This window comes from Anabas testudineus, chromosome 13 (assembly GCF_900324465.2).
Source record: "Anabas testudineus chromosome 13, fAnaTes1.2, whole genome shotgun sequence".
NCBI lineage: Eukaryota > Metazoa > Chordata > Actinopteri > Anabantiformes > Anabantidae > Anabas > Anabas testudineus.
In genome coordinates this window covers 10,506,125-10,531,400 of record NC_046622.1, presented here as the reverse complement: position 1 = coordinate 10,531,400, position 25,276 = coordinate 10,506,125, and the positions used below count along the sequence as shown (strand labels likewise).

Sequence of the window (25,276 nt, the reverse complement as noted above, 5' to 3'; positions counted from 1 at the left end):
GAAGTGAGAGGATGAGGAACCCAGAATAAAATATGATGTACCAGGTAATTGTCCCCACTGCTTCCAGTACTGTGCATATAATTCAAAGTAGAGCATTACAGATAACATTGAGGATTTCCACAGAGGTTTCTTCTGAGCAGCCACACAATAAATTGTATTTCACTTCTGCATGGCTGCAGAATTAAAGGTTGGATTCTGATCAGTTGACAGTATGAGGGAAGGAGTACTGCACATAAATTTGCATGCAAAGCCAGTGGTAAAAGCTGCTGTCATGCAACTGTAAACTCAGTTTGTGAACAGAAGTAAAGCCCAGGTTCTGCAATAAATATTGGTGAAGACTTATGAAACAACTTATCGAAGAAAAATCAGAATGTAAAATTTTACAACCACAATTCATCATCGGCTTAAGTTGCAAGAAGATGTAGGATGAGATGACACAGTAATAAACAGGAAATACTGCAGCGGGGATGGAGTGTGTTATCACTTGTAGAGCTGGAGCTGGAGACGCTGGAGGAATCACTGCCCGGAGATGGAGTGTCCGTCCTCGTGGGGTCTCTCTGTCCGTCCACCTCAACCCCCACTTCGTTGTCGGCACGGACACCCGTGCCCTCCTCACAGCCGTTCAGGTTGCTGAAGGTTATCCTGGCGTTTAGGATGTGGTAGAGAGGGATCTCTGGATAGAGTTGGAAGAAACAGAAGTTATTATTGACGTTATCTTAAACGTTTGTATCTTTGCATCTGATTCATCATCCAGATCACAGTGAATGTTTGTATATGGTATTTTTAGTTACTAAATCTGTCCACCTTACTCCCTGTCCCGCTGTGTCTTCATTTCTTTCCACTCAACTCTGGACCTATTTGTTCACTTTCCGTCCTTCCATACTCCCCCTTCATTTACCCACCCCTCCCTCATCGTTCCATCAATCTCCCTCTACCAGCACTCACCAATTTTGACAGGGAATCCAGGCGGCAAGCGTAGAGTGATGAAATCACGCAGCTTAGCAAACAGGGCATTCGAAATCGCCATGAGATCGATGATAGGCACCACTTGTTCTGCCAGGGACAGAGGATGGGACTCGCACAACCACAACTTGGCTTTAAATCTGTAGAGACACACACACACACACACACTGTGAACACACCAATGACACAGAAAGAGTGTGTTGAAAAATATTAACAATACAAATCTGATTCAAGTATAATTGAAGCAATTTATGTCCTCACTGAAGCGATTAGGTCTTTGGCCAGAGACAAAGACACTGATTGCATCAGCTAACAAAGACTGTCCACAAGTTGCTGAGTTGTGTTCAAATTGAGGCCAATCAATGCTCATATTTTAACTTGTCCAGTAATGAAAACAGGATCGAGATGCAGCTCTGCAACCTCGAACACTTCATCCTCATAATGTTCTGCCACTTTTTATTAAGTGCTGAAGAACAGTGAAAACAGACTAATGGCAATGACAAACAGTCAAAGGAAGACGAGGCAGACAGTTAAACAGAAGTCGGACAGTTGCTGGCTTGATCCATGAAACTCAGTCTGACTGGGAATAATAGGCAGGACATTGAAAACCAATAGTATTAGTTAGATCACAGAACATAACAGTGAAACATGATGCTCTGATTTGACTTTAAACCACAGGTTGTCTTTGCTTTCATATTTTCACCACTCATTTATTGTATTTTACTCACTGCACAGTTCATTCATTTTAATTAGTTCAATTTTTGTTGGTAAAATAGTAAAATCGAGATAACGTGTCATGAGTCAGCAGGCCAGAGCTGATTAATAGACTGTTTAAGAGTCTCTGCACCAGCTTTGTAAAAATCTCTTCCTACAATGTGTGAATATGTGGCTGGTCTCCCGCTGTCTTACACCTCAGGCTCTTGGTGGTCAGCTGTCACGGGCGGCTCATTGTGCTCTGTCCGTGTATGTGTGTGTGTGTGTGTGTGTGTGTGTCTGTCTGTCTATTCTCTGTCCGTCATTTTGTCAGCTGTGGCACTTGGCGGTGAGTCTGGAGGGCGACTTCACTGTATGCATGGTTGCCTGTCTGTTTTCCTGTCAGTCTGTGTCACCTCTGGGTCTTAGTGGTGAGCTGGCAGGGGTGACCAATGTCCCTCTGAGTTGGTGACAAGCTGGGGTTAAAGTATTCTTCAGCCGTCAGTGCTGAGGGGTTGGTCACTACAGGATTCGACATCTGGGTCACCAGCGCCTACAGAAAATAGTTAGTAAATAAAGTTAAGATTAAAAAAGAGGGATTCCCACAAGCACACTGCCACATTAAAGACCGTAAAGCTTTTACTTATCAATTCTAAAGTCTGTGAAGGTTGAAAACACCACCTCAAATATTATTTTGTAAAGATTTTTACAGTGTAACAAAAAAGTCACCTTAGCTTTTTCCAAACTTGGAATCAAATGAATCAAAGCATCTTTTAATTACAGAATTTCACATCATTACAGTAGATGCATCACTTGGTTTGATGCTCTAATTAGTAGCTCACTTGTCAACTGCTGAGTGTGACATTAATGAATCTGTCAAACGTGGGTGTCATTACTGGAGCAGAGAGAGGCTGCTGAAGATTTGTCATGGAGGAGAAAACTCTATCCGTCTGTGTTGTTGCATTTCACTCTGAATCAGAGTCAATAATCTTAGTCAATGTCTCCTTAAAATTTAGGGTTTGGCAAAATTGAATCCAGACTACAGAACGGCTTTACAGTTGCGCAAAATGTCTGCAGAACAAACATCAAACTGAAAAAGAAGAAAAAAAGCTTCTGCTGAGTTGAGGAGGAAAAAGAGAGAGAGAGAGGCTCCGAGAGTTGAAAAGAGCAGAGGTGACAGTGAGCAGGAAAAAAAGTGAAAAGATAGAATACAGAAAGAGGAGAAGTATGAGTCATAGATGCTCTCCAGCAGAAAAGAATTAAAAAAAAACAAAACACAATCAATATTTGAGAGCAGGCTGGAGCATTCGAGTGATTGTTTTACTCTGCAGGCATGCTCTTCTGTCGACACAGCTTTCATACACTCGCTGTCCATCTAAAGGCAGGGGGTGATGCTAATACTGATAAGAATCTGATTGGAGCTATGTATTATTATTATATTATTATTGTAACTGTATTTTCACAAGGTGATCACAATGATGTTCACAATTATGCCCAGTTCAATCACGATATCAGCAGCAGTGGATATACAAACTGTTTTCATGTCAACATGTTGCTGGCCCTCTAGTTAGGTAGTTTTAGTTTCACGCTTTGTCAACTCACTGAACTCTTCTCATTTAAAAGTTGATTTACTGAATGAAACTCTGAATGAACTTTCCACTCACCCCATTGTTAGGCCCCATGTGTTGCTCAGCAATCCCGAGGAAGTTCTGCAGTGGAGTCTTCCCACCTGACCAGAGACACGCGACAACGATGAGTCGAACAAACTGTCCAAGCATGGACTCATTTATCTCTGCTACAATTGTCTGCAGCGCCATATTCCTCCAGAGTGTTTAACTGCAGATGACATTACATCTGCACATCTGCACAGATTTGTAGGACAGTGACCAAACCATCCACCAACAATGATTGGTTCAATTGTGTCACACAGCCCACACACTTCAAACCAATGAGACTAGAAAAAACAATACTGCTCTTAATTAAGTGGAACATATTGTATTAATTTAACCCATAACTCATAGTAAAACGCTGGTTGAGAAAATGCAGTTTCGGGGTCTTTAATGGAAAACAGTGAAGAAAGCTTTTATTTTTAGACTGCCTGGGAACAACAACAGCTGTTGCTCATTTAGATGTGAGATAGTAAAGAGCATCTTGTTAGTGTACGGCTTGTATTTTCAGGCAGAACCGGTGCCGTCGTCGCCCTCACTAACCAGAAACTGTGTGAGTAGTAAAGAAAATGCAAAGGTCAGTGCTGTTTAAGATACAGTACAGTAGGCATCAGTTTGTATTTTACAGCATCAACAAAATGATGGGAATTGTGCAATGGAAGGGTAAAATGGAGTGAATGACTCATTCAGGAGTCAGCATAGCGTTTCCAAGAACACCTCCCTCCTGCATATTAGCAGAGCACAGATGGGGATGTTGTGACCTGGGAGAGTGGAGCTCACAGAGGAGTGTGTGATGGTTGATCCGGGCTGACAGTGACAGTCCAGGGAGGAAAGCCCACTAATCCTGTTTGATTTATGATCTGAACCAGAAAACGAAATGGAGCAAGAGTGAATGTTACAGGCTGTTAGCCAGAGCCTCGGGGTGAGCTCATCGAGCTCAGGTGAGAGGGATTACTCATCACTGACTCTTTTATCACACATGTCGTAGCACTTAGGCTGGAGGTTACAGCGGCACAGAGGTGATAATGGAGAAATTTAGATGCTGCAGCTGCCGTGCAACTGCACATAAAGAACACCTTGATGGTCTAAGAGGGGATACAGTATCTAATGCTCATTTGGCACTGATGTATAGTTGCCAAAGTACAGAGACTTACCTTTTGTTTTGTTCTTGTTCTGGTCTGACAGATGGTCAGTTCTGGTCCTGGTGATCAGCTCCACATTGGATGCTGCATAAACCTGAAAGAGCAGATAACTGACTCTTGGGTTTTGTTGACACTGTGTGTGAGACACCTCTACTGTATATGTAATAATTATATGAATATACAGTACAACAATGTCAAGTTAGTTTGTAGGAAGAACCAGGATTTCCAGAGGCTCAAAAGTAATATTAAAGATTGGTGGTGACATAGTGAGAATAAGTTATAAGTGGTCAGCAAGACTTTTCAGAATAAAATTGTATCTCGTTTTAATTTACATCTCATGTACCATTACAACTCGAACTCTTTGCGGGTTAGCTACTTCAAGCTCCAGGTCACAGCAGAAGACTGAAATACCAAAACACTGAATAAAAGTGTCTGATTCTTGACACAGGGTCAGATTGTCCAGCTCAACAGGCGTGGTCTGTTTATGTTTGTATGTCTAAATCCATGATGCACAAAACAGATGCTTTTAAAGCAGCAGTATTTTATTGTGGAGTCTGTCTGAAATGCTTTTAAACCACAAGTGACAGATGGTTCAAGGTGTCTGACACTTGTCTCCTATTGATCCCTCCAGGGAAGTCTAGAAAACAAATGGGGTCAAAGCGTCTATCTATGATAGACGGACATCTTTTTTGATTTGAAAGACCATGTGGAGCATTAAATGCTAACAATTTATCCTCATCCAAAGATAAAAAACACATGTTTACTGTACTAAATGTTTAAAGAAAAGAGAGGTTCCAGATTTTTTTCTGTCACTATTTAAAAATGTAGAAGGTTATGTCCTCAAATGTCTCAAATAACTTGATTTATCCTGGAAATTAAACCATTCAAGTGAAGTGAAGCGAGCTCTGGGGATGGCAGCAGTGGTTTTCCTGGACAGAGAAAGAGGTCAGTGAGCTGTCTGAGCAGCCTGTGCTCTACCTTGGCTTCATATCCATTCACAGTCTCAGTCTTCTCGCTCCTCCAGCCCAAGATACCAGTTTTATTCCTGCAACACAGATCAAACAAAGTCCTACACGGGTTCTCTGCAGCCTTGACTCTGTTCCAGTAACACATTGTTTCAGCCACAGTTTGGGTAGATTATTTATCTGTTGCAAGAAATCTGCAGATATGTACATAAAAAAAAAAATCATAAATCCAGCACACTGCTGAGTAAACCCTCTCCCCATACACACAGCTTGAAAGCACTGCAGTCATTGTCCTTGTTTGTTGTCAGTGAAGCTCAATAGTTCAGTGTCCATTGAGGAAGTTTGCCCAGAAGTTAGTCAGGCATTTGTCATCTTTATGATGTATTTGCATTATTGAACTCGACCAACAAAAAGCGAGTTTTCCCTCGTGTTGCTTTATGCCTTCAGTGTTTCATTTCAAATTCAAGGTGGTGGTGCACAGTGGACACATGCCAACAAACCTATCATTATTCCATTATTTATGGACCTACCTGTACATTATAGCTCAATTACCTAGGCTTCAGTTAACTTGCACTCATTAGCTGAGTCCTAAAACAGCAAAACTGCAGGGCTGTCGTTTTTGTGCATGGCTGCGTAAATGTATGTATTAGCTCCTGGGGTGGATGTCTCGCCGGGCGTGCTTGACAAAGTGGTTCGCTCTAAAGCATCATAAATAGATTATTGACGTACAGACAGGAGTGCTGACCAAGGAGAATGCACAGGGGTGACTCTGAGGTACAAGTCTGACAGGGAGATTATTATACCCCCTTCACAAGCCGCCACCTGTCCCTGCTCACTTTTCCTCTGCTCCTCTCTCCATCTTCTACCTTTCACTAACTTCCTGTCTCTTTCCCTGATTCACCTATCTGTCACCGGGTCTCTCTGCAGTCTATATTTCACCCTTTTCAAGTCATGCCTCCAAAACCCATCGACTACCCTTGTTTTATCTTATCGTGCCCTTTCTACTAAATCTTTTCTACCATCATCTTTCTTTTTGTCCTCCTTTCATCCTTTCCTCCTTTTCTTGACCATCTTCTCCTCTCTTGTGTCCTCTGTGCCACTGCTTGGCCGACCTCTATCTCAAACTCCCTTCTCTCCTACTTTACACTTTTTGTCATCCTCTGCGTCTCTGTCACTTTATGTAAAACTGAGCTGTAAAGCGGTGCCGTTAGCATAATGAAAAGCTCCTAATTATCAGCACATGAGCCACCTGCTCATCCCATTGTCATTTACCGCACCTCATTCTTCACCTGCTATCTCCCACTTTATCTCTTTCTATGTTCACTGATTCATTTTACTTACAATGTAGTATTACATTCCTGTATAGTGGCCTGATTCCCATGCATCCTAATGTAAAGTATGTATTTCTTTGCACTTAACCCAGCATCCTATACATCAGTATTAGGTCTGACCTCTCAAAGGCGATGTTGCGAGTGTCCAGCTGAGTGGTCACCACTGGGGCAGACAGCCTGGCTGCTACCTGCTCATCGCTGGGCTGCGTGGCCCCTAAAAGACCCAAACTGGCAGCACTGCTGCTGCAGGCGCCACCATTTCCCCGACCAGGAGAGAGCGCCGTGAGTGAAGAGACGCACAGGGTCTCGCAGAACACCAGCTGCCTGTCATGGTCGACCTCCATGACTTCTGCACTGGAGTCTGCGAAGAAAAAAGGTCAAAGAAACCAGTGAGAGATTGAGAGTGCAGAAGTACTGCAATACACTAATACACATGAAGGAAGGATGTAGAGAAAAGAAGCTCATTATGCATAAGTTTAAAAAAGAACAGGAATACTAGGAGTTATAAGGAAGAAAGACGGATAAGATAAAAATAAAACAAAACTGGGAGAGTCGACAGTGTAACAAGCTGTGCAATCAGACTAGAAAGAGTCACAGGGAGAAAACGAGGGGAAGCAGGATCATCCAGGAAAAGGTGCAATCACACCTTCACAAGTTTCTGTGAATATTTGCTTCATTGCACATTTACTCCCAGTGAAGCTAGTGTGACTTATAAATAGAAGACTGTGTTTAAAAATATGTTTTATTTAACTTTGACCTGTAAGTTTTCTATTTTCAGTCAGTGGAAATAGAATTGTCTCAATGCAATGTATGACCAATGTATGACCAATGTATGACCAATGTATGACCAATGTATGACCAATGTATGACCAATGTATGACCCCACTGCTATATAAACTGTGCTGGTATCTATAGCTCAGTAAAACATGCACCAGAAGCATGATGCCACATAATTCATTTAGCTGAAGTCTCAAAAGTTGCACTGTAAAATGAAAGGGAAAAGAAAAGAAAAATAGAGAGACCTAACAAAAAACAAGAAACAATTGCAAGCTCCTGCACAATCTGACCTGAAGTCTGTTTTCAGAAACACGCATATACTCTTTTGCCAGTGGTTATAAATACCACCTTTATACCTGTACTGTAAATAAGCAGTAACAGACTTTCACAGAGAAAAAAAATTAAAATATAGTGCTGCTGCATTTAATTTAGTAATATTTTCTTAAAGCTTTTAATAAAAAAGCAGAGAACGCAGGAGACACACACACACACACACACACTCAGGAGTTTGACTTCTTACCTTGTCCCCTGAAAATGAAGCTGCGGTTTCCTCTCTGCCAGGTCATCTGTTCAAAGCCCATCAAGGTGGTGTCCACACGGAGACACTGACCACTCTTCCAAACTCTGTAGGTGTCGCTGGGACAGATACGAGACACCAGGGGCACTAAGGACAAACAAATACACTCTAAATCACACTGATGCACTTCTAATGTATGTTTAACGCAACAGTTCTCCAGCTGCTTTCCTTCAGTGTTTTTATTCCATCTGATAAATTCATTTTAAGACAAATGACAGTAGCTACAGTATATTGTACTGTAACAGCAATACTACACAGTGTCAGCAGAAACTAAACATTTTCAAATTTGAAAATATTGTACATTCACTTGTGGTATTGTGAAGCACTTTGGATAAAATGCACATGCTATTTAACTCTAAAACCAAAGGCAGACAAACAGTTTGCAGGGCAGGAAGTGGGAGAGCATCAGTGTCCAGTACAACAGGAAGAAACCGGCCTCCTCAGCCCCACAGGGAGATGATAATACAATACACAAAGACTGGACTTACCCCAGCTGGTAAACTCCCATTTCATCTCCACATAGAAGTCCTGAGCCTGGAGAGAGTGGATGAGGAGAGGGACAAAGAGGAAGAAAAGACATGAGGCAGTGATGAATTTAAAGATGAACAGACACAGAGGAAAAGGGTGAACACATGCAATGTGTGTGCGTGTGCGTGTGCGTGTGCGTGTGTGTGTGTGTGTGTGTGTGTGTGTGTGTGTGTGTGTGTGTGCGCGCGCATAATACTGACGGACTGATGGATGGAGATTAGAATGATGTGGGTGAGAGCGTCAGCAGATGAAGAGTGTATTATGTTTGCAGTGCGAGGGCGCTTGAGTGCAAGTACTCATTGTCGTTGTCAAAGTGTGAGGGTGTTGTGTCTACCATGTGAGTATGCTAGTGTGTGTGTGTGTGTGTGTGTGTGTGTGTGTGTGTGTGTGTGTGTGTGTGTGTGTGATTATGTGTGTGTGAGCCAGCTGGGGCAGAAACACAAGAAGACAGACTGCTCTGCTGCAGCAGCCTCATGTCCTTTCATGCGATCTACTGCACCTAAACACTTCTTCTGTCGAGATTCTAACATGTAAACTTTCAGGCTCTCCAGTCTCCCATTGTCCGGCGCTGCTACTGCGCATTGAAACATGGCTTTCTCTACCACTTTTGGGGATAGTGATGACTCAAATTACCCAGACGGAGTGTTTTGCAACATGGAGACACGTCCTTTGGGAGTATTTCCCTTGTCAAATAGTAAACAGTGTTATTCATACCTTCAAATAAAGCTGAGAATATTTTCACCAAAACAAAAATAAATATTCAAAACATTAATCTACATTTCAAATGAATGCGTGTCTGTACATGAACCACTTTGATCTGCCTTTGTAGTTCGTGTATAGTCACGTTTTATTTCCACTGTGTGATTTTTTTTTTTTTTTCGTGCAAATTTGTGTCTATGCATGCGTGCGCGTGTGTGTGATCATGGGATTATGTTTTTCCATGTGTGCAAGTGTTTGTGTGAAATCCCACTTGGCGCAGTCGCTCCAGAAGGACGGGGATGCCCGCCAGTCTCTTGGCAGTCCTCTGGTAGTCACGGTAACGAAGCACAAGACGCACCAACTCTGGATCTCTTGTGCTCACCGCCTCCTGAAGAACTAAAAGAGAGAGAGAGAGAGAGAGAGACAGAGTAAAACAGACCCAATCACTCAGGCCTCATCTAAAATTTATGTACTCGAGCAATTTAAGGGTGCAGCGAGAATTGTTGAAACTGAAGTAGGCCAAAGGAAAAGCTGGTACGAACAATTGCTGCAGCTTGTCTGTCATTCATCACGCCGCTACTTTGCTGTTAATCTCAAACGCTGTCCAGCAATTATAGAACGCCGTTTCTCTTTCTGTATTTGCAAAGGTGTGAGCACAGTCTAACAAACATATATTGCTGAACCTACTAACACTCAAATAGACTCATTATAACAATGATTTCTTTCTTTCAAAAGCATCAAGAAACTACACTAACAAAAAGAACGAGGGTGAAATATTGGAGCCCAGTAAAGAGTTTTATACCAGCCAACATAATTTCAAGGTTAAACAATTAATTGATTTCACGCTCCATTAGTCGCCCATTGCCAGACCAGACAACTGCGCGCTCATTTGCACAGTGCCAGCAGACACGCCTGGCAGAAGCCAGTGCTGTTCAGCAAGAGAGGCGGTGAAGTAGAACCACAAATCTGAATCACTAAGATCACAAAAACTGAGCTACACTCATCAGTGCTCATGTAAAATAGAGCTACAGGGACATGTTAGAGTGGACCACTGTGGCTATGTAGTGTTTGCTTTATCATACATTATATATTACCATAGTCGTCTTATGGTGATCAAGGGAGCCACAAGCAAAACTACAGCGTTTTCAGGCCGTTTGTGAGCTTTTTTGTTTTGTTTTTTTTGTTTTTTTACTCATCATCTGCAAATGACAGACAGTGCTCGGTGTAATAAACACTTTTGTTAGAAGTGCCTAAACACTTTTAACTTGATGAATAATAAATCAAACGCACACCACAGAAAAAGACCAAGCAGGAAGCTTAAAAGGGGGACAATGATGTTAAATTAGCATCCTGTAGTTGTAGTTTGAGTACGTGGACATTAACGGTATTAAACTTTCCTCTGCCTTTCATGTATTATAATATCCCCCTGCTTCTTGCTAAAACAAAATCCTCTGTATTAGATTATCTGATGACATCATAGAAGCAGAGGCATACTTTAATATCATGAAGGCAGAGGGAAGATTAATATCATTCATATACATGTATTAGCCAAAGTAGTACCATAGGAAATAAATGGAAATTAATGCAAATAGCACCTCAAATCTTTGTCCAGCATTTAGTTTAGTTTCAGCGCTTGTCCACATAATAGCACCTTATGTATTCTGGGCATTATGGATGCTACCACAACAATACTCAGTTCCCCAGACACTGATAAACACTCACCGGTCCATCCGTTGCGGTTCTCCTTGCTAACGTCAGCTCCGTACTGCAGCAGAACTCTGGCCGAGTCCAGGTGGCCCAGTGTGACAGCCAGGTGGAGAGGAGTCCGACCACGAGGGTCCAGAGTCTCTAAATCAGTCTTGGATGGAGGAAGAGAAAGATGAGGCACAACAGATAAGACAAGGAAGAAAGAGGAGGGAGGATGGAAAGAAAATATGCAGCCGTAGAAAGAGGGGATGTAAGAGAGGGAGAAAAGGCGAAGGGATGACATAGAGGAGAGGAAATTGGGGTTAGATGTGTTTTAATGTGTTAAGGTGACGACAGAGAGACAGTGACAGGTGTTAATTGATCTGTGACCACTGGATGCTGCCTGGGTGGTTGGAGACTGTACCGTCTGCTTTTTTAATCTCCACACCCAGAGCTCTTCATGCGCCAGTCGACAAAACTTCTCTGAGAAAGTTGCCAGTTTGAATCTTGTCAGGGAAATGTGGGCAGGTGAAGTAAAAGACATCCGTTTTTTCAAAATGCTATGTCAGAGTGCACCACTTAAGACTTCTTTGTGTCCTAAAATATCTTTTTGAACTCTAATATTTTAACATCACACTGAACAAAAAGCATAATTAATGTTTGAGGCCTTCACTTCTCAGCTCGGCTCTGTATTTAGAAGCATGTCAACAAGTCCTCGTTTGCTAGACATATTACATTAGTGTTAATCTTTCACATCAATCATGCCAATGCTTTTAAGAGCTCTCGGATATATAAAAATACATTTAGCAGACAGCTATGGATAATTTTAGACTAAGTTACTGATGTCTCCGTTTTTTGGTTCTTTGAACCAAAGAAATACAAAAAAACAAATAACTGGGTCATGCCAGGTGATGTTTGTGCCACACAGCGTCTAATTTTGAGTCCTGCGTCAGACATTTTCACATCAAGAACTTCCTCATTTCCAAAAATAAATAAATAAATAAACAAATTCTGAGTAGATGTCTAAAAGCTAAATGTGTAGCAATGATCAGCAGTTGTTAAAATGCCCATCCCATAAAGCCCAACATAGCAGCTATCTCCCTGTGATAAAGTATATTGTGTTAACTACTGAACTTTTGATGGTCTTGTAGGAAGGGTTTTAGAAAACATTTTAGAGATTTCGGGGAAGCCATTTTACTCTGCTAAGATCATTTCTGGCTGAAACTCCATATTTTATGTACAGAGACAAACCAAGGCTGACAATTACTCGTCCATTGCTGATGTTGAGACATCATTTCTCTGCACAAATCATCTGATTTTATCAAGTACTTCCTGTATTGCACCACACATCTACCCATCCCTCTCACTTTGTCCATTCCCCCGGCTGCTGCTGCTGTGTCTTCACGTTTCTTCCCTCTGCTCCAACAACATCAGCAACTTTTACAACACTGATTCCAGATCTGCCGTCCAATTACAAGACATGTTGACAGGCCACGATTATCCAGCGCGTAGACGGATCCAAGGTCGGTTCTGTCAATCCTTTGTGGGTTTGAATTCTAATTAAGGATTACTGGAGATAGGTGTAGCATGTCCTACAATCAGCACTTCAACAAAGACCCCATACAAGCCGTGGAAAACTCCTGCCAAGAATAGAAAGAGACTCTTGGTGCTTTTTGTATAACTGTGTAATATCCCAGTGCAAATGACAGGAAACTACTGTCCAACACAGGGAGACGGCGATGCTCTGAGAGACACATATTGTAAGCACAGACAGAAAGTCACAGTTACATAATCAATCAGCTACTGCAGTGTACTGTTTCTGCTATTTGCAAGGCAAATGAGGAAAAATACTGCACATGGGATGCACACACAAACATGGAGGAGTGTGCAAATACAGACACAAAGATATATGTAAAAATCTTCCCATGCAGGAACTCGCATATGATCTTATAATTTAAATCTGAGTTTGGCAATGCTTAATCCAATAGTAAGAAGAACATGATACCATGGCTCTAGTGTGTAAATGTTTCGTCTCTATATAACTGACACAAAACAGCATTTTGCTCTCTCACATGTTTCAAAAGCAAGAGAGAGAAAAACAGACTAACATGAAAAATAAGGCTGAAGAAATGTCTGTTTAAGGAAGTGCTTGTCAGCAACAACTGTAACATGGATGACAGGCATAGATGGAGAGTAAGAGAGAAAGAGAAGAGCGACAGATTGCTGTTGAATGTGATGGCTGAGACATATATGTGCAAAGGATGTGAAGAGATAGAGCAGAGGGAGAAAGAGTGTTAGAAGGGAGGAGGCAGCGAGAGGAGAGCTGGAGGAGACAACAACACACAAGGGAGGCCCTCAGGAGCCGAGGAGGTTGGGGAGTGGAGGGATGGAGAGTCATCGCAACACAGTGAAAGAAAGGGAACAGTCAGCTTTGTCTGTGTGCGCTGGGTAATGAATGGAGTCCAGGTGTAACATGCAAATGCAGCCGCTCGCCGTGCTGCCCGTGTGCGTGTCCAACACAAGCGGCGTGTGAGAAGACACTGCAGACAACAAAGCAACTGTGAAAGCCACAGGACGAATACCGTCAAAACAAAATGAGACAAGGAAGACACTCCTCAATATTATCAAGAAATCCTGGACACTATGGTATTTTTTCTCTTTCTCTTTACATTCTGCACTGTTGTAACACATAAAAGGAAAAATGAAGAAACTGGAACAGAGCAGTTGGTAAAAAGGATGATGAGACAGACTAAGACGAGCTAAGTGGGTCTTTAACGTCTTACCACAGCACTTGTACTGTCTCACAGCTGTCCTTTCATCCACTGCACCACCTTTAAGTGGCTGCATGTAATGTCGGTGATTATCAGTTTAAGCTTATTTCACAGCTGTACTCGATTTCAATTAGTCTGGATGCAAGAACTGAGAGTGAACAGCTGAAATGCAGCATAAAGACACAAGGGGAGCTGGAGGGGGGGGGGGGGGATGCTAATGGGCATGAGCATAAACAGAGACATGTGGTGAGGTGGAAGGAGACGAAAAAAAAAAGGGGGGAGTGAAAGTTAAGAAAGGATGGCAGATTATGGAAGAAAGAGAGGATGTAGAAGGAGACAGGCTGGGGAGAGTACAGGACGCTGCAAGAAAATACAAGTACAAAATATAACACAGGATGACAAGAAGACAACACAACACTTCACTGAACTGTAGCTTCAGTACCCGCTTCACCTTGGCACGACTGGTAATTCCTGCCTTCGTAAAAGAAAGTTTAAAAAAGAAAAAAATACGCAAATATATTTCACCTGTCTTCTTTCTTACTTTTTTTTCTGTAGCACTCCTGTGATACTTCGTTTGACAAGACGCACACCATTATTTGCTTCACCCGTGGCGTTAGACGTTGCAAGCCAGTCTGAGTAAGAACAACAAATTAACAAATTGTGCTTCACTTTTCCAGCAGAAATTAACACGCCACTGGAAGATCAATACATCAAACTCTGAAAAGCAACAAGAGAGAATGCAGAGCTACAATCTACTAAGTGCTGCAAAAAGAAAGCTGTAGTGGTCTCAGAGGATCAGTAGACATCTTTAAACCAGTTCTCAAAAAGGGAAAAAGGCTTTTCTATTAGTGAATAAAGCTCAATATATACAGTATTTCCAGGTTTACAAAGGACCAGAGGTCATCAGTCAGGATTGACATTTGATCCAACAGCCTTTCCATCATCAGTTCTCCTTCATTAAGATTAGAAACCAGACAGCACAGCAGTGCGACAAATGCCCCTTGTCAAATTTTCAAATCAGCACGAGTCAGTATGTGAAAAATGTGTTGTGATGACACCTTGAAGTGCTATCAGAAAACAGTGTCAGTCTCAAACTGCAGGCTCAGTGATTTGCTGTGGTTCATTTGGCCCAATTTGCATCAGAAGTAGCTGAGATGGGATAAACTGAACAGTGACAGGCAGCAGTCACACTGTGAATTCCAGATAAAGTTCAAAATGGTGCAAATGTTAATGTCTCTCTTTCATACACGCACAAACAGGGCTGACTTGTGTGTTTCAGTTAGGATAAAGCCATTATGTCATCTCTGCTTGTCTCTCGGCTCCCACACTGGATGGCATATTGTGGTCGCATAAGGTCTGTGATGAACTATGTGCCACGTGGGTGCTGACACACAATATGTACAGATTATATACAGCAGAACAGCTCTGACTTTAATTGCTCAGACTAAGATCTTGCTATAAATATAACTTTCTACAATAGGTTTATTGCATAGACACACTTATATAGTATTAGATTATACTGAACTTTACTATATATTATAGTAAAGTTCAGTAATAGATGTTTGAGCATGTTTCTTATCATTTCTAGAGAGCACATCAGGAAGTTGGAAGTTCAGTGGTCACCTAAATTAAATTACTCGCTACAGTGGGTCGGTCTACAATTGAAGCGACGTAGTTAGCTTATCTTAGCACAAACATTGAAGATCAGATCACATTTTATGACAGATTAATGAATTCTAAAAGGTTCACATACTTTTTCTTGCCACTGTATATGGTAAATCTTAGAAAGAAAGAGCATCAACAACCCAAAATGTTGGGTCTTGTTACATATTTAACCATAATCCATAACATATAGAAATTGTTCGCAGTTATATACTGCAGAGATAGTTGTGTGAACATGTGGATGAACTAATCAACTTTCTTTTAGAGGTAACTTATAACATTATGCTTGTGAAAAAGAGCATTCAGTCAGAGTCATTAGTATGCAGACACTAGAAAGCACTTGGTCTATTCTGTTGTGCAACCAGATAAAAAAAGTGACTTTGTATTATTCCTTCAGTGTACTTTGTAAGAGTCTGTTAAAAGTGGATTATGTCTCACCATCACCCTCATGTCAAACTGTTTCATTACTAGACGAAAATGTTCTCATTACAGTATAGGTCCCTGCTATAAGAGAAAAACACTACATTTATAATGTAATGCGAGAATTTTCTATTTTTCTCACTGTGAAAGCTCTGCATGTGTTTGCATACAATTTTGACTCACTGGATTCACCCAGTTCATGTTTTCCCTTTCTTGGCTCTGTCCATCCTTACGTGTCCTCTTTCTCCAAACACAGACATGTACAGATATGCACCTCTGTCCTCACTCTGTTCTGGTTTTTCTTTGTTGCCCTCACTATTTATTCTCTTTCCTCCATCCTTCTGTTTCATTGGTTCCTTCCCATCTTGCCCTCCCTCAATGGCGAGCTCAGTGGAGGTTGCATTATTGATAGGCATCTCTATCTGTGGCATCTGCTCCTTCTCTCACTTCCCTTCACTCTCTCAGTCTCTCCCCCTCTCTCCCACGCTCAGTGTGTGCCTGGTCTGATGTAGCTTGGCAGGTACTTAGGCCAACATCAATCTTTCATACATATTCCACACACACACACACAAACACACACACATTGTGCATACACACAAACCGCGACTTTCTCAAAATGTTTGTGCATGGGGGCACACTGGAGCAGAGGGTGGTGATGGGAGGGAGGAGAATAAAAATAACTGTTCCTACCACCCAGGCCCCCCCTTCTCACGTCTGTGATTCTCCATCCAGAGACTTTGACAAACGTTAGACTGCGATGAAACCCTGATCTATTTTCAATGTGACAGTGCTTCAGAAATAAAAGGACAGTACAAAACCTGCATCACGGATGACAGAGTGAGCAGAACAAATGGTGATGATAACCTCAAAGAAGAATAACAAAACCTCTTGGAGCGTCTCGCATTCGTCTTGACGCAGGCAAAATGCATTTCCACTAGCGCAGGTGCATTAAAGCGCTGCGTATTGTGGGAGTAAGACCAAATGTACCAATTCATCACGTGAAAAACGCTGACCTACATTCCAGCATATTTAATGTTTCTCATTTCTCATGTTTCTCACTGCACTTTGTCTGTTTACTGTCACTCTTGATCTCTACAGCTAGATGGGCATTGGCAGACAGACAGAAAGACACGCAGACAGAGGCAGAGAAAGAACAACCGAGTGGGATGCTGATGGACCTGTCAGAATGGCAACAAGAGAGGGGAAAGAGAGAGCTTTTCTGATGTTTATCTAAAGGTTCTGACACCTGCTTGTTGCAGTGAGCTGAGAGACCTCAACAAAACACATGCATGCAGGCCAACAAAGAGGGAGAGACAGGGAGAGACAGCACTTATTCTCACTCCTTAGACTCACAAAGATGAGGCCACAGTCACAGATGGAGAAAGCAAATCTTTTGTTTGAATGAAGCAGACAGTGCATACGCTATAAAAGAGTATAATCACATAATAGTGCAGCTACAGCCGTTCTGGACTGAAACACCACAGCTGTCACTTTCTTTTTGTGTGTGTGTGTGTGTGTGTGTGTGTGTGTGTGTGTGTGTGTGTGTGTGTGTGTGTGTGTGTGTGTGTGTGTATTTATGCGAGCATGTGAATTATGTAGCAATCTCAGGTAAACCCAGTGGTCTGGAAAGAGATGGGTGTGCTCAGGCTGGACTAGTAATGAAATCAGAAGGTCATTTTACTCTGGGAAATTTAGCATTTCACTGTGCAGATCAAATAAAGGAGTATCTTGATGTTTTTAAATGTATTTCTTTGCATTACTTCGGGTTTTTGGAAAGTGGATGAGTTCACACAGTGTAAAATGGGTTGTAACACTATAGTTATAGTACCGGTATTTCATCTTAAAACCAAGCACAAATCAGCAAATCAAATGCATACTATTTGGAAATGTCGGCGTATTCTGGGTGATTTTCTACATCACATTGGAAAATGGACCTGCCCGAGCACTATAACACAAAAGCCTGAGTCAACAATAAACAACCATCACAATGTGTCTGGCAAATCCCTACTTCACACAGTAGTGTGTACAGAAATCACACAATTTGAGAAAACCTGGCTAGCTCTTCTAAAATCATTGCACCGTGCAACAGTGGATAAATACAAATACATAAAAAATGAGTAAATATGTACAGGATATATCCAAATGAACAAAGCGTGAATGACATTTCTACAATATCACGTTATGTTTCCCTGTTTGCTATTTTTATACTAGTAGGCCTACAAGTTGTTAATGGTGCTGAACGACACACTGCAGCCTGGAAGAGATGCTGTTTTCCAAACCACTAATTCGATGACAAGCCTAAACCTTATGAGTAAGACAAATATACATTCACTGGCCACTTTAATAGGCTCACTTGCACAACCAGTACAGCAGCTCTGCCATGAATTCTACTTTTACAAGGTTATAATTTCTCGATTTAGTTGGAACTGAGAAAGGTAATAATGCTACTATATGTCCTAGTGAGTGCTGGAGTGCATTATTTTAAGAGGTGTTTCTAATGTTGTTACACCCTCATTTATGTAAACATGTTGGTCAACACATTAGAAATACCTATTGATATAATACACACATGGCAGAGCTGCTCTATTTGATTGCGTTACATTACATTTTCAAGAATGTGCTGGCACATGGGAAAGCCGAGGGATCCCAAGGAGAATTCCTGAGCGCCTTGGCCTATATACTGTCCCATCACAGTAAGACTTACTTATACTAGATACCCAAACCACCTCCAGCTTCTAGTACTCTGCACCTTCCTACTGGAGTGAGCTGCAACATGGCTCGGAATTAGAAACTCATTCCTCTGAGAGACTTTAATTTGCTAAATAACTAATTAATATAGAGCTGTGTATTGGAGAAGTAGCAACTTACATCAAAGCTGTCCCACACTGCTGCACTCTTCATTTGTTCTTAAAGAGTACATAGACACAGAATTACCTGCCTAATAGTCCAATATATACTGTATATATACTGTATATATGTGTGTGCATCAGCATGGGGGGGTTAGCAGTATAAATGTCTGATAATTAAATCTAATCCATGTCAACACTGTAATAGTACATCTCCCTTCACCCTTACTTCTGAATCAATGTCCACCAGATTAAAGGAATCTGAACCTTCAGGCTCATCACCTATGCTAATCACGCAGCCTGGTTGATGATGGTCTCTTACAAGATGCTAGCTGGTGCACAAAACTGTGTGAAATATTAATGCAACACTGCATAAAACCTGCTGTCAAACACAGTGGCTGAAATATTCAGATATGGGAATGCTTTGTGTGGTCTGCAGGTGGGGAGAGGAGTGTACTGGGATCACATTGGACTAACCTATGGCAGCAAACTACATTTAATGATGTCCAAGATCTTTGGTGATAGGTTTTCCATTTTTCCCATGTATTTGTGTCCATTCTTAACCACTAATCCTATTTTCTCTCTTCCCATCTTTTTATTTTTATCAATAACCTCACTCTCTTTTTATCTATTACTGCCAACCTCAGTCTCTCTCTCTCTGTCTCTCTCTCTCTATTAAATAATTTCTGCAATTTAACTAAATCTGAACCCAACTCAGCCCTCATGCCATCTCTCTGTGGATTTGCTGTGCTGCAATTAGAACTTGGGTTTCATTACACCAAAGAAAGTAAAAAGTGTTGGTTGATGGATGGATTGCTGGAGGTGAAGAGGAACTGAAGTCACTAGAGAAAGGAGAACTTTATACAGTGGGTGGACGTGATTTGAGAAGATGGGGAGAAGCAGAAAGTCAAGAGGGGTGGTAGACAGGTGCAAGCAGATAGCACATGGCTGGTGTAAAGATTCATGCCTAGTGAAGGCAATGAACCGGAGAGCCTTAATTTATGGCTCCGTTCCCTCAAGCAGCACACTAGCATAAGATTTTATACCACTGATTTAACATTAGTACCTTGCTGAGGGCGTCATGATCAAACGCTGCACTGAGGGAAGAAGAGAGTTTGGGCCAGACACAGAGATGCAGGGAAGAGGAGAAACAGCGGTGGAGAGAGAAAGCAGAGATCTCGCTGTCATTTCCTGCTTTTGTCTAGAGATAAACCATCGCTCCTTACATGGCCCTGTTCTTTTTCAATCACGCTGTGCTTTTACGTCTGTGTAAAACGCAGGCAGGCTCTGGTCATGGTCAAAGTCTGTCATTTCTTCCTCCCTACATCCTCTTCTTCGTTCTGCTCTCTATCATAACCTTTTGGAACCTCCACTCCTTGGTTCAGTCTATTGAATGTTGCCCCCTTGAATGTTACCTTTATTTACTACTCCTCTCACTGCCATTTTTCTCTTTGTACTTATGTATTGGTTAACTGTGTGTCTCTCGTGTTTATTCAACCACTCCTCCTGCTACTATGCTCAGTTTAGTGTCTTGGCTTTTCATTGCAACATTGATACCCGATGTACTAATTAATCCTCTGTAGCCTGCTGTGGCAGCATTTCTGCTCCAATCACTCACTCAAACGTACAATTCGATACACGCCGATTATGGAAGACTGGGCAAACACCGGCGCTTGCAGAGAGTATCCCGCTCCTATATGTGGCATTTAAAGAACAAACTTTCATCACCATCTCACAAAAGCAGCTCACTGCATTGTTATGTGAAGGAAACAAGAGTGCAGTGAGAAACAGAGCCGGATATTTGATGCATACGCATAGTGAAAGGAAATGAGTCTCATCATTTCATCAAGGAATGGGCAGGCTTTAAAAACCTCTGATATGGAGACAGCAGTAGATTACCTTTATTTTACTGTTGCAAAACACAGAGGGCAGTGATCTTATACTGTTCTTCTACAGCTGAGTGGGAATTGAATTCATCAGAGACCAAACATTATAATGCAATATCTGCACAACACTGGTTTTGTTATTTGTCTGAACAGCATGGTCATAATATGATATTCTAATGCCTACCATAGAAACTGTCATGATACACTGTATTCCTGTAATATATTGTTGCAACAAAGATTATGAAAACAGCATGTTGTCACCCTGTCTCCACTGTCCTCAGGAGCGCATCTTAAAGTCATTGGGTCATGCATACACACACTGACTGGACACTTTATTAGGTACATCTGGACAATCTAATGCAATTCAGTGCATCAGCTCTGCCAAGATTATATAAGAGATTTTATTGAAACTGCAGGAAATGTGATAATTGATAATATGTTTGTTGTTATTCGTTTGTTGTCCTGGTGGATGGCAAAGTCATATTGGAGTGCATTATATTAAGGACTTTGTGGTTTCGGCCACCCCATTTTTACATAACTCAGAATATGATCTTTCTGTCACCAATCCAATCAACCAGAAAATAACTTAAAGTAACAAACGCTGACAGAAAATGAGGGCTTTGCATCAACCAGATTTACTCAACCTTGACTTGTTCACTCACAGGATTCAGTTCTTCAGGGCAACTGGTCTAAACCGATACAAAGCTTCAGCTAAATCCATCAGTTTGTACAATTATCAGAAAAGGAAGTTCTACCAAAACGTGTGTGAGGAACTTATGGCACAGGGGCATCAAGATAAAACCAAATAATTCACCTCATTACAAATCTATTTTCAGTGTCACCATATTTGCATTGCTAAAATTTGATATATACTGTACCTGCTCCTACATGTTTTCTTTTCATTTTCTGACCTATCTGGCTATTGTCATGGTGGGTCAGTAAGAAATGTAGGTTACTGGCCTTGATATTCAAGTTAGAAATTCATAACTAAGTCTAGGTGCAGGTCATGTGACACAGTGTCCTGGTTATGCACAGTGGAAAGACCAAATAGGAACTATTAGCCCTAATAGATAATTAGAAAGGGAAGCTGAGAGATTTACATTTAAATTTAGTATTTTTCCAGCAGCATTAAACTTCTATCACTCTGTGTGTGTGTGTGTGTGTGTGTGTGTGTGTGTGTGTGTGTGTGTGTGTGTGTGTGTGTGTGTGTGTGTGTGTGTGTGTGATTGTGTGTGCTTGTTTGCTGTCCTAGTTTAAGTAGCTCTGCACATGTACTGTAAACTAGGGGCTCAGTTTATTTTTAAATATGTCGCATGCTGATGTGATGTTAATTTTCTTAGTTTAGTAGCTGATATAAATTTTGACTGTTTGACTATGCAAAGTGTACACATACACGATATGCAAAACCATTTTTCGCACTAACACACAAACATGCACACTTACACACACACACAAACACACAATATGCAAGAGATACAGATGTATTTGTGGATACAGTCATAAATGAGGTTGAGCAGAAGTTCACAACAATGAGATGGGAACAACAGAAGTTAGAAGTGAAGCTTTCGCTTTTCTGCCATAGTGTACCAGCTGTCTCCTCATAAGCTCTGATCTGCCATCAAACAGATCCAATAACTAAGGTTTACATCTAGGAGAGCTGACATAAAAAGAGTAAGGAACAAAAGCGTTATATTGTGTTTTTCTCCCTCGTTTTCCTCTATTTTGTTGGTACTTCCTTTGACAGCATTAAACAGCTTTAAAGCCATATACATATAAAAAGTCAGTGCCAGTCTATTCATTGAAGGTGTATGTTTAGGCCTCTGTCAAAGTTTTGCATGGATTTAGGGTTATGTTACATAAAGTTATATTTCTGTGGACAACCAGACAACAGTTCATTTGTTTGCCAAGGCTGCCCTGTAGATCTACTTGAGAATTAAAATTAAAATAAGTCCTTATTGTTGGTAGGGACTAGTGGAGCGTGACTAATCCACCTTTCTATGGATTAGCATAAAAGTTTATTTTATTCTGGACAGCACAGGAAAATGAGCTACATAGAAGTCCGACTTGTTTTATGAGAAGATTATATAAAGGACCTGGGTTCAAAGGAAGGTCAAGAGACCGACCAAATTTGGGTCATAAAATATTGATAAATATGTTTTCCTGAAAAATTAATGACTGTGGTATTGTGATGGTCATTTTATTAATCATGTGAATGTAAACCAAATACTGCCAAACGTTTTTGTCTAGAAAACTTGAAATCTTACTTAAAATAAATCCATGTAATGTAAATAATTACTGTATTTCATTAACACCTTATATTGAGGCATAGGCCACAAATTACAATGTAGCTGTGCTGTACATAAGAGGAACTAATAAAGTACATACATGTATCTCATTGCCTACTTTTAAAAAATGAAGAAATATTAATAATATATAATTACTAACTAAGATTAAAAAATAAGAGGTTTAAAAGCTGGAATCACTCTTGCTCAGCATTATTTTCACATTATGAATTGTTTTCACTTAGGTAAATCCTTCTTAGAGAATTTGATGTTGCTATAAAGGAGACAGAAAGATCTGATACAGACCACAAATTACAATAAATGTTAATAATTGACCCGTTGCTATTCTACAGACATTTTTCATGAAGTGGCCGTTACACTTGCTTGCCAACGGATGACTGGCATGTCATCTGTTCAAGAAATTGGTGGAATGCCACAATGCTTTTCTGGTGGCGTGAATGCTGCATCAGTGTAAATCTCAAAATACAGATGGTGTGTAGGAATTTGGTTGCTGATTTTAGTGCCAGCTTTGGATTTTTTCCAACCAGTGGCACTGGATGAAAAGTCAGAGGGTAGGATTCAACTTCTGGGGACGAGAATGAATGTCTGCTCTGTACTAAATTTCATGGGAATCCATCCAAAAAGTGTCACGACATTTCCCACTTACTACTCATGCTGGGCTGTCGCTATGTTTAAAAGCAAATTCTATGTTTTGACTGTAAGACGAAAGCAGCTTTGCTATTTATTTTCCACTAGTTCTAATTATGGTCAAGGATTAAATGTTAAAAGTAACTACCACACTTCCTTACTGTACGGTACATGTAGGGATTGTGGTAAACCAGTTGTTGGCTTCCTTTGGGACACTTGCTTGACCATTTTTTGTGGAAAGAGAAGTCTTCCAAGGATATAATTTTATTACCACAAGATGGTAAGGCTGTGCATGTGTTGGCAAGTGCGAGTAAATGTGTGTAGTGTGTTGTCTTGAGACCGCTGCATGATGCATGCACTGCAAAATCGGTTTAGTAGTTTGGTACCTGCAGATCATGTCTTATATAATGGCAAAGCATTATGTGAAAAATGATTCTTCTTTCTGATTCTGATTTCACAATCATCTTCTCTGGGAAAAAAATAATCCAACACTTTAATGATTCCATTACTGTATTTACTGTGTTGGTTGGCAACTGTTCGCCCACATGCCTCAGTATCCGCATTGTCTCACCCACTCAGAAATGGTTTAGGTGCTGGTGGGAAGGTAGAGAGCCTACAGTTTTGAGTAGATCTCGTAATAATGCTGCTTACACACACCAAGCAACAGTGACTCTGACAAACACACACACACACATATAGCTACATATATACACATATATATATATATATATATATAAATATATATGCACACAGACACACTGCAACACCATCAGGCTCAGCAGTTTCTGTCATTTGCACTTGGGTGTTTTTCAGAAATAAACTCTTGACACAACTTTCCATGAATATTAAAATAACTGGAAGGAGGAATATTTTAAGCTCCAATGCAGTAAATACCATAGACCCCCTTTACATTTAAAGTCTGTTATCTCTGTCTGTCATTAAAAAGTAATACTTAAATATAATATACTGTTAATTTACGTCTGAAGATGTGGTCTACAAGTGTCCTCCACCCCACGGATGACAATTAACTGCGCTATTTCCAATTACTCGCCAGGTTTTTATTTTTAATGAGGGGCATCTATACCACCAATCACATTTGTGAACCCACACGCCCAGATCATCAGCCACAATAAAGACACAGGCCCATGTTTGTGAGGGGAGAGGTCTCTGATCGCTCCTCTGTCTCTCACCTGCTCGTTCGTTGCCAGCTCCTTCTCCAGCTGTCGGTGTTTGTTGTGCCACACCAAATAGTGGACAGGATAACGACTCTTCTCCGGAGTTTTCTTGGCAGAAATCATCCTCGGATCATAGTTTACCTCCTCCTCTTCCTTCACTGTGTATTGCAGGGATACTTTGCTATATTAAATCTCGCTATATAACCAGGAGCATTATTCTTTATCGGCGTCAATGCCCAAAGACGAACAGGGAAAGCCTGACGCGTCAGAAACAGTGGATGATCTCTACTCGCTCTGCTTTGAATAAACGTCAAATCCCGGTGAAATCATACCTAGAATGAAACCCCTGGTTGGACTGTCTCACTAGATTAGGCTACACCTTTATATGTTAGCCATCCGCTCCTCCACCTCTTGTCTCCCTCTCTCTTTCTTCCCTGCCTACTCTAACCCATCTATCCTCCTCCTCTCCTCCCATCCGGTGGTGACTGAGAAAGATGCATTGACAAGCTGCAATGAAATGCGCGCACACTCAGCCAATCCACTGTCGTGGATGTTATG

At 41.1% G+C, this 25,276-nt stretch overlaps 1 protein-coding gene across 1 annotated transcript in view; it reads right to left on the bottom strand.

Annotated features, from left to right (window-relative positions):
• ankrd13b (ankyrin repeat domain 13B) overlaps nucleotides 1-25,158 on the bottom strand; it is a 30,905-nt gene extending 5,747 nt beyond the window's left edge. The window contains exons 1-13 of the mRNA XM_026341425.1: nucleotides 24,981-25,158; nucleotides 24,734-24,876; nucleotides 11,065-11,200; nucleotides 9,614-9,738; nucleotides 8,604-8,649; nucleotides 8,059-8,202; nucleotides 6,882-7,122; nucleotides 5,444-5,510; nucleotides 4,478-4,559; nucleotides 3,321-3,385; nucleotides 2,073-2,209; nucleotides 946-1,103; nucleotides 485-673 (exon numbers count right to left, since the gene is read on the bottom strand). Coding sequence (XP_026197210.1) covers nucleotides 485-673; nucleotides 946-1,103; nucleotides 2,073-2,209; nucleotides 3,321-3,385; nucleotides 4,478-4,559; nucleotides 5,444-5,510; nucleotides 6,882-7,122; nucleotides 8,059-8,202; nucleotides 8,604-8,649; nucleotides 9,614-9,738; nucleotides 11,065-11,200; nucleotides 24,734-24,841 — 1,498 coding nt within the window. The 5' untranslated portion in view covers nucleotides 24,842-24,876; nucleotides 24,981-25,158. The remainder of the gene's footprint in view (nucleotides 1-484; nucleotides 674-945; nucleotides 1,104-2,072; nucleotides 2,210-3,320; nucleotides 3,386-4,477; nucleotides 4,560-5,443; nucleotides 5,511-6,881; nucleotides 7,123-8,058; nucleotides 8,203-8,603; nucleotides 8,650-9,613; nucleotides 9,739-11,064; nucleotides 11,201-24,733; nucleotides 24,877-24,980) is intronic.
• Nucleotides 25,159-25,276: the final 118 nt, after the last annotated feature.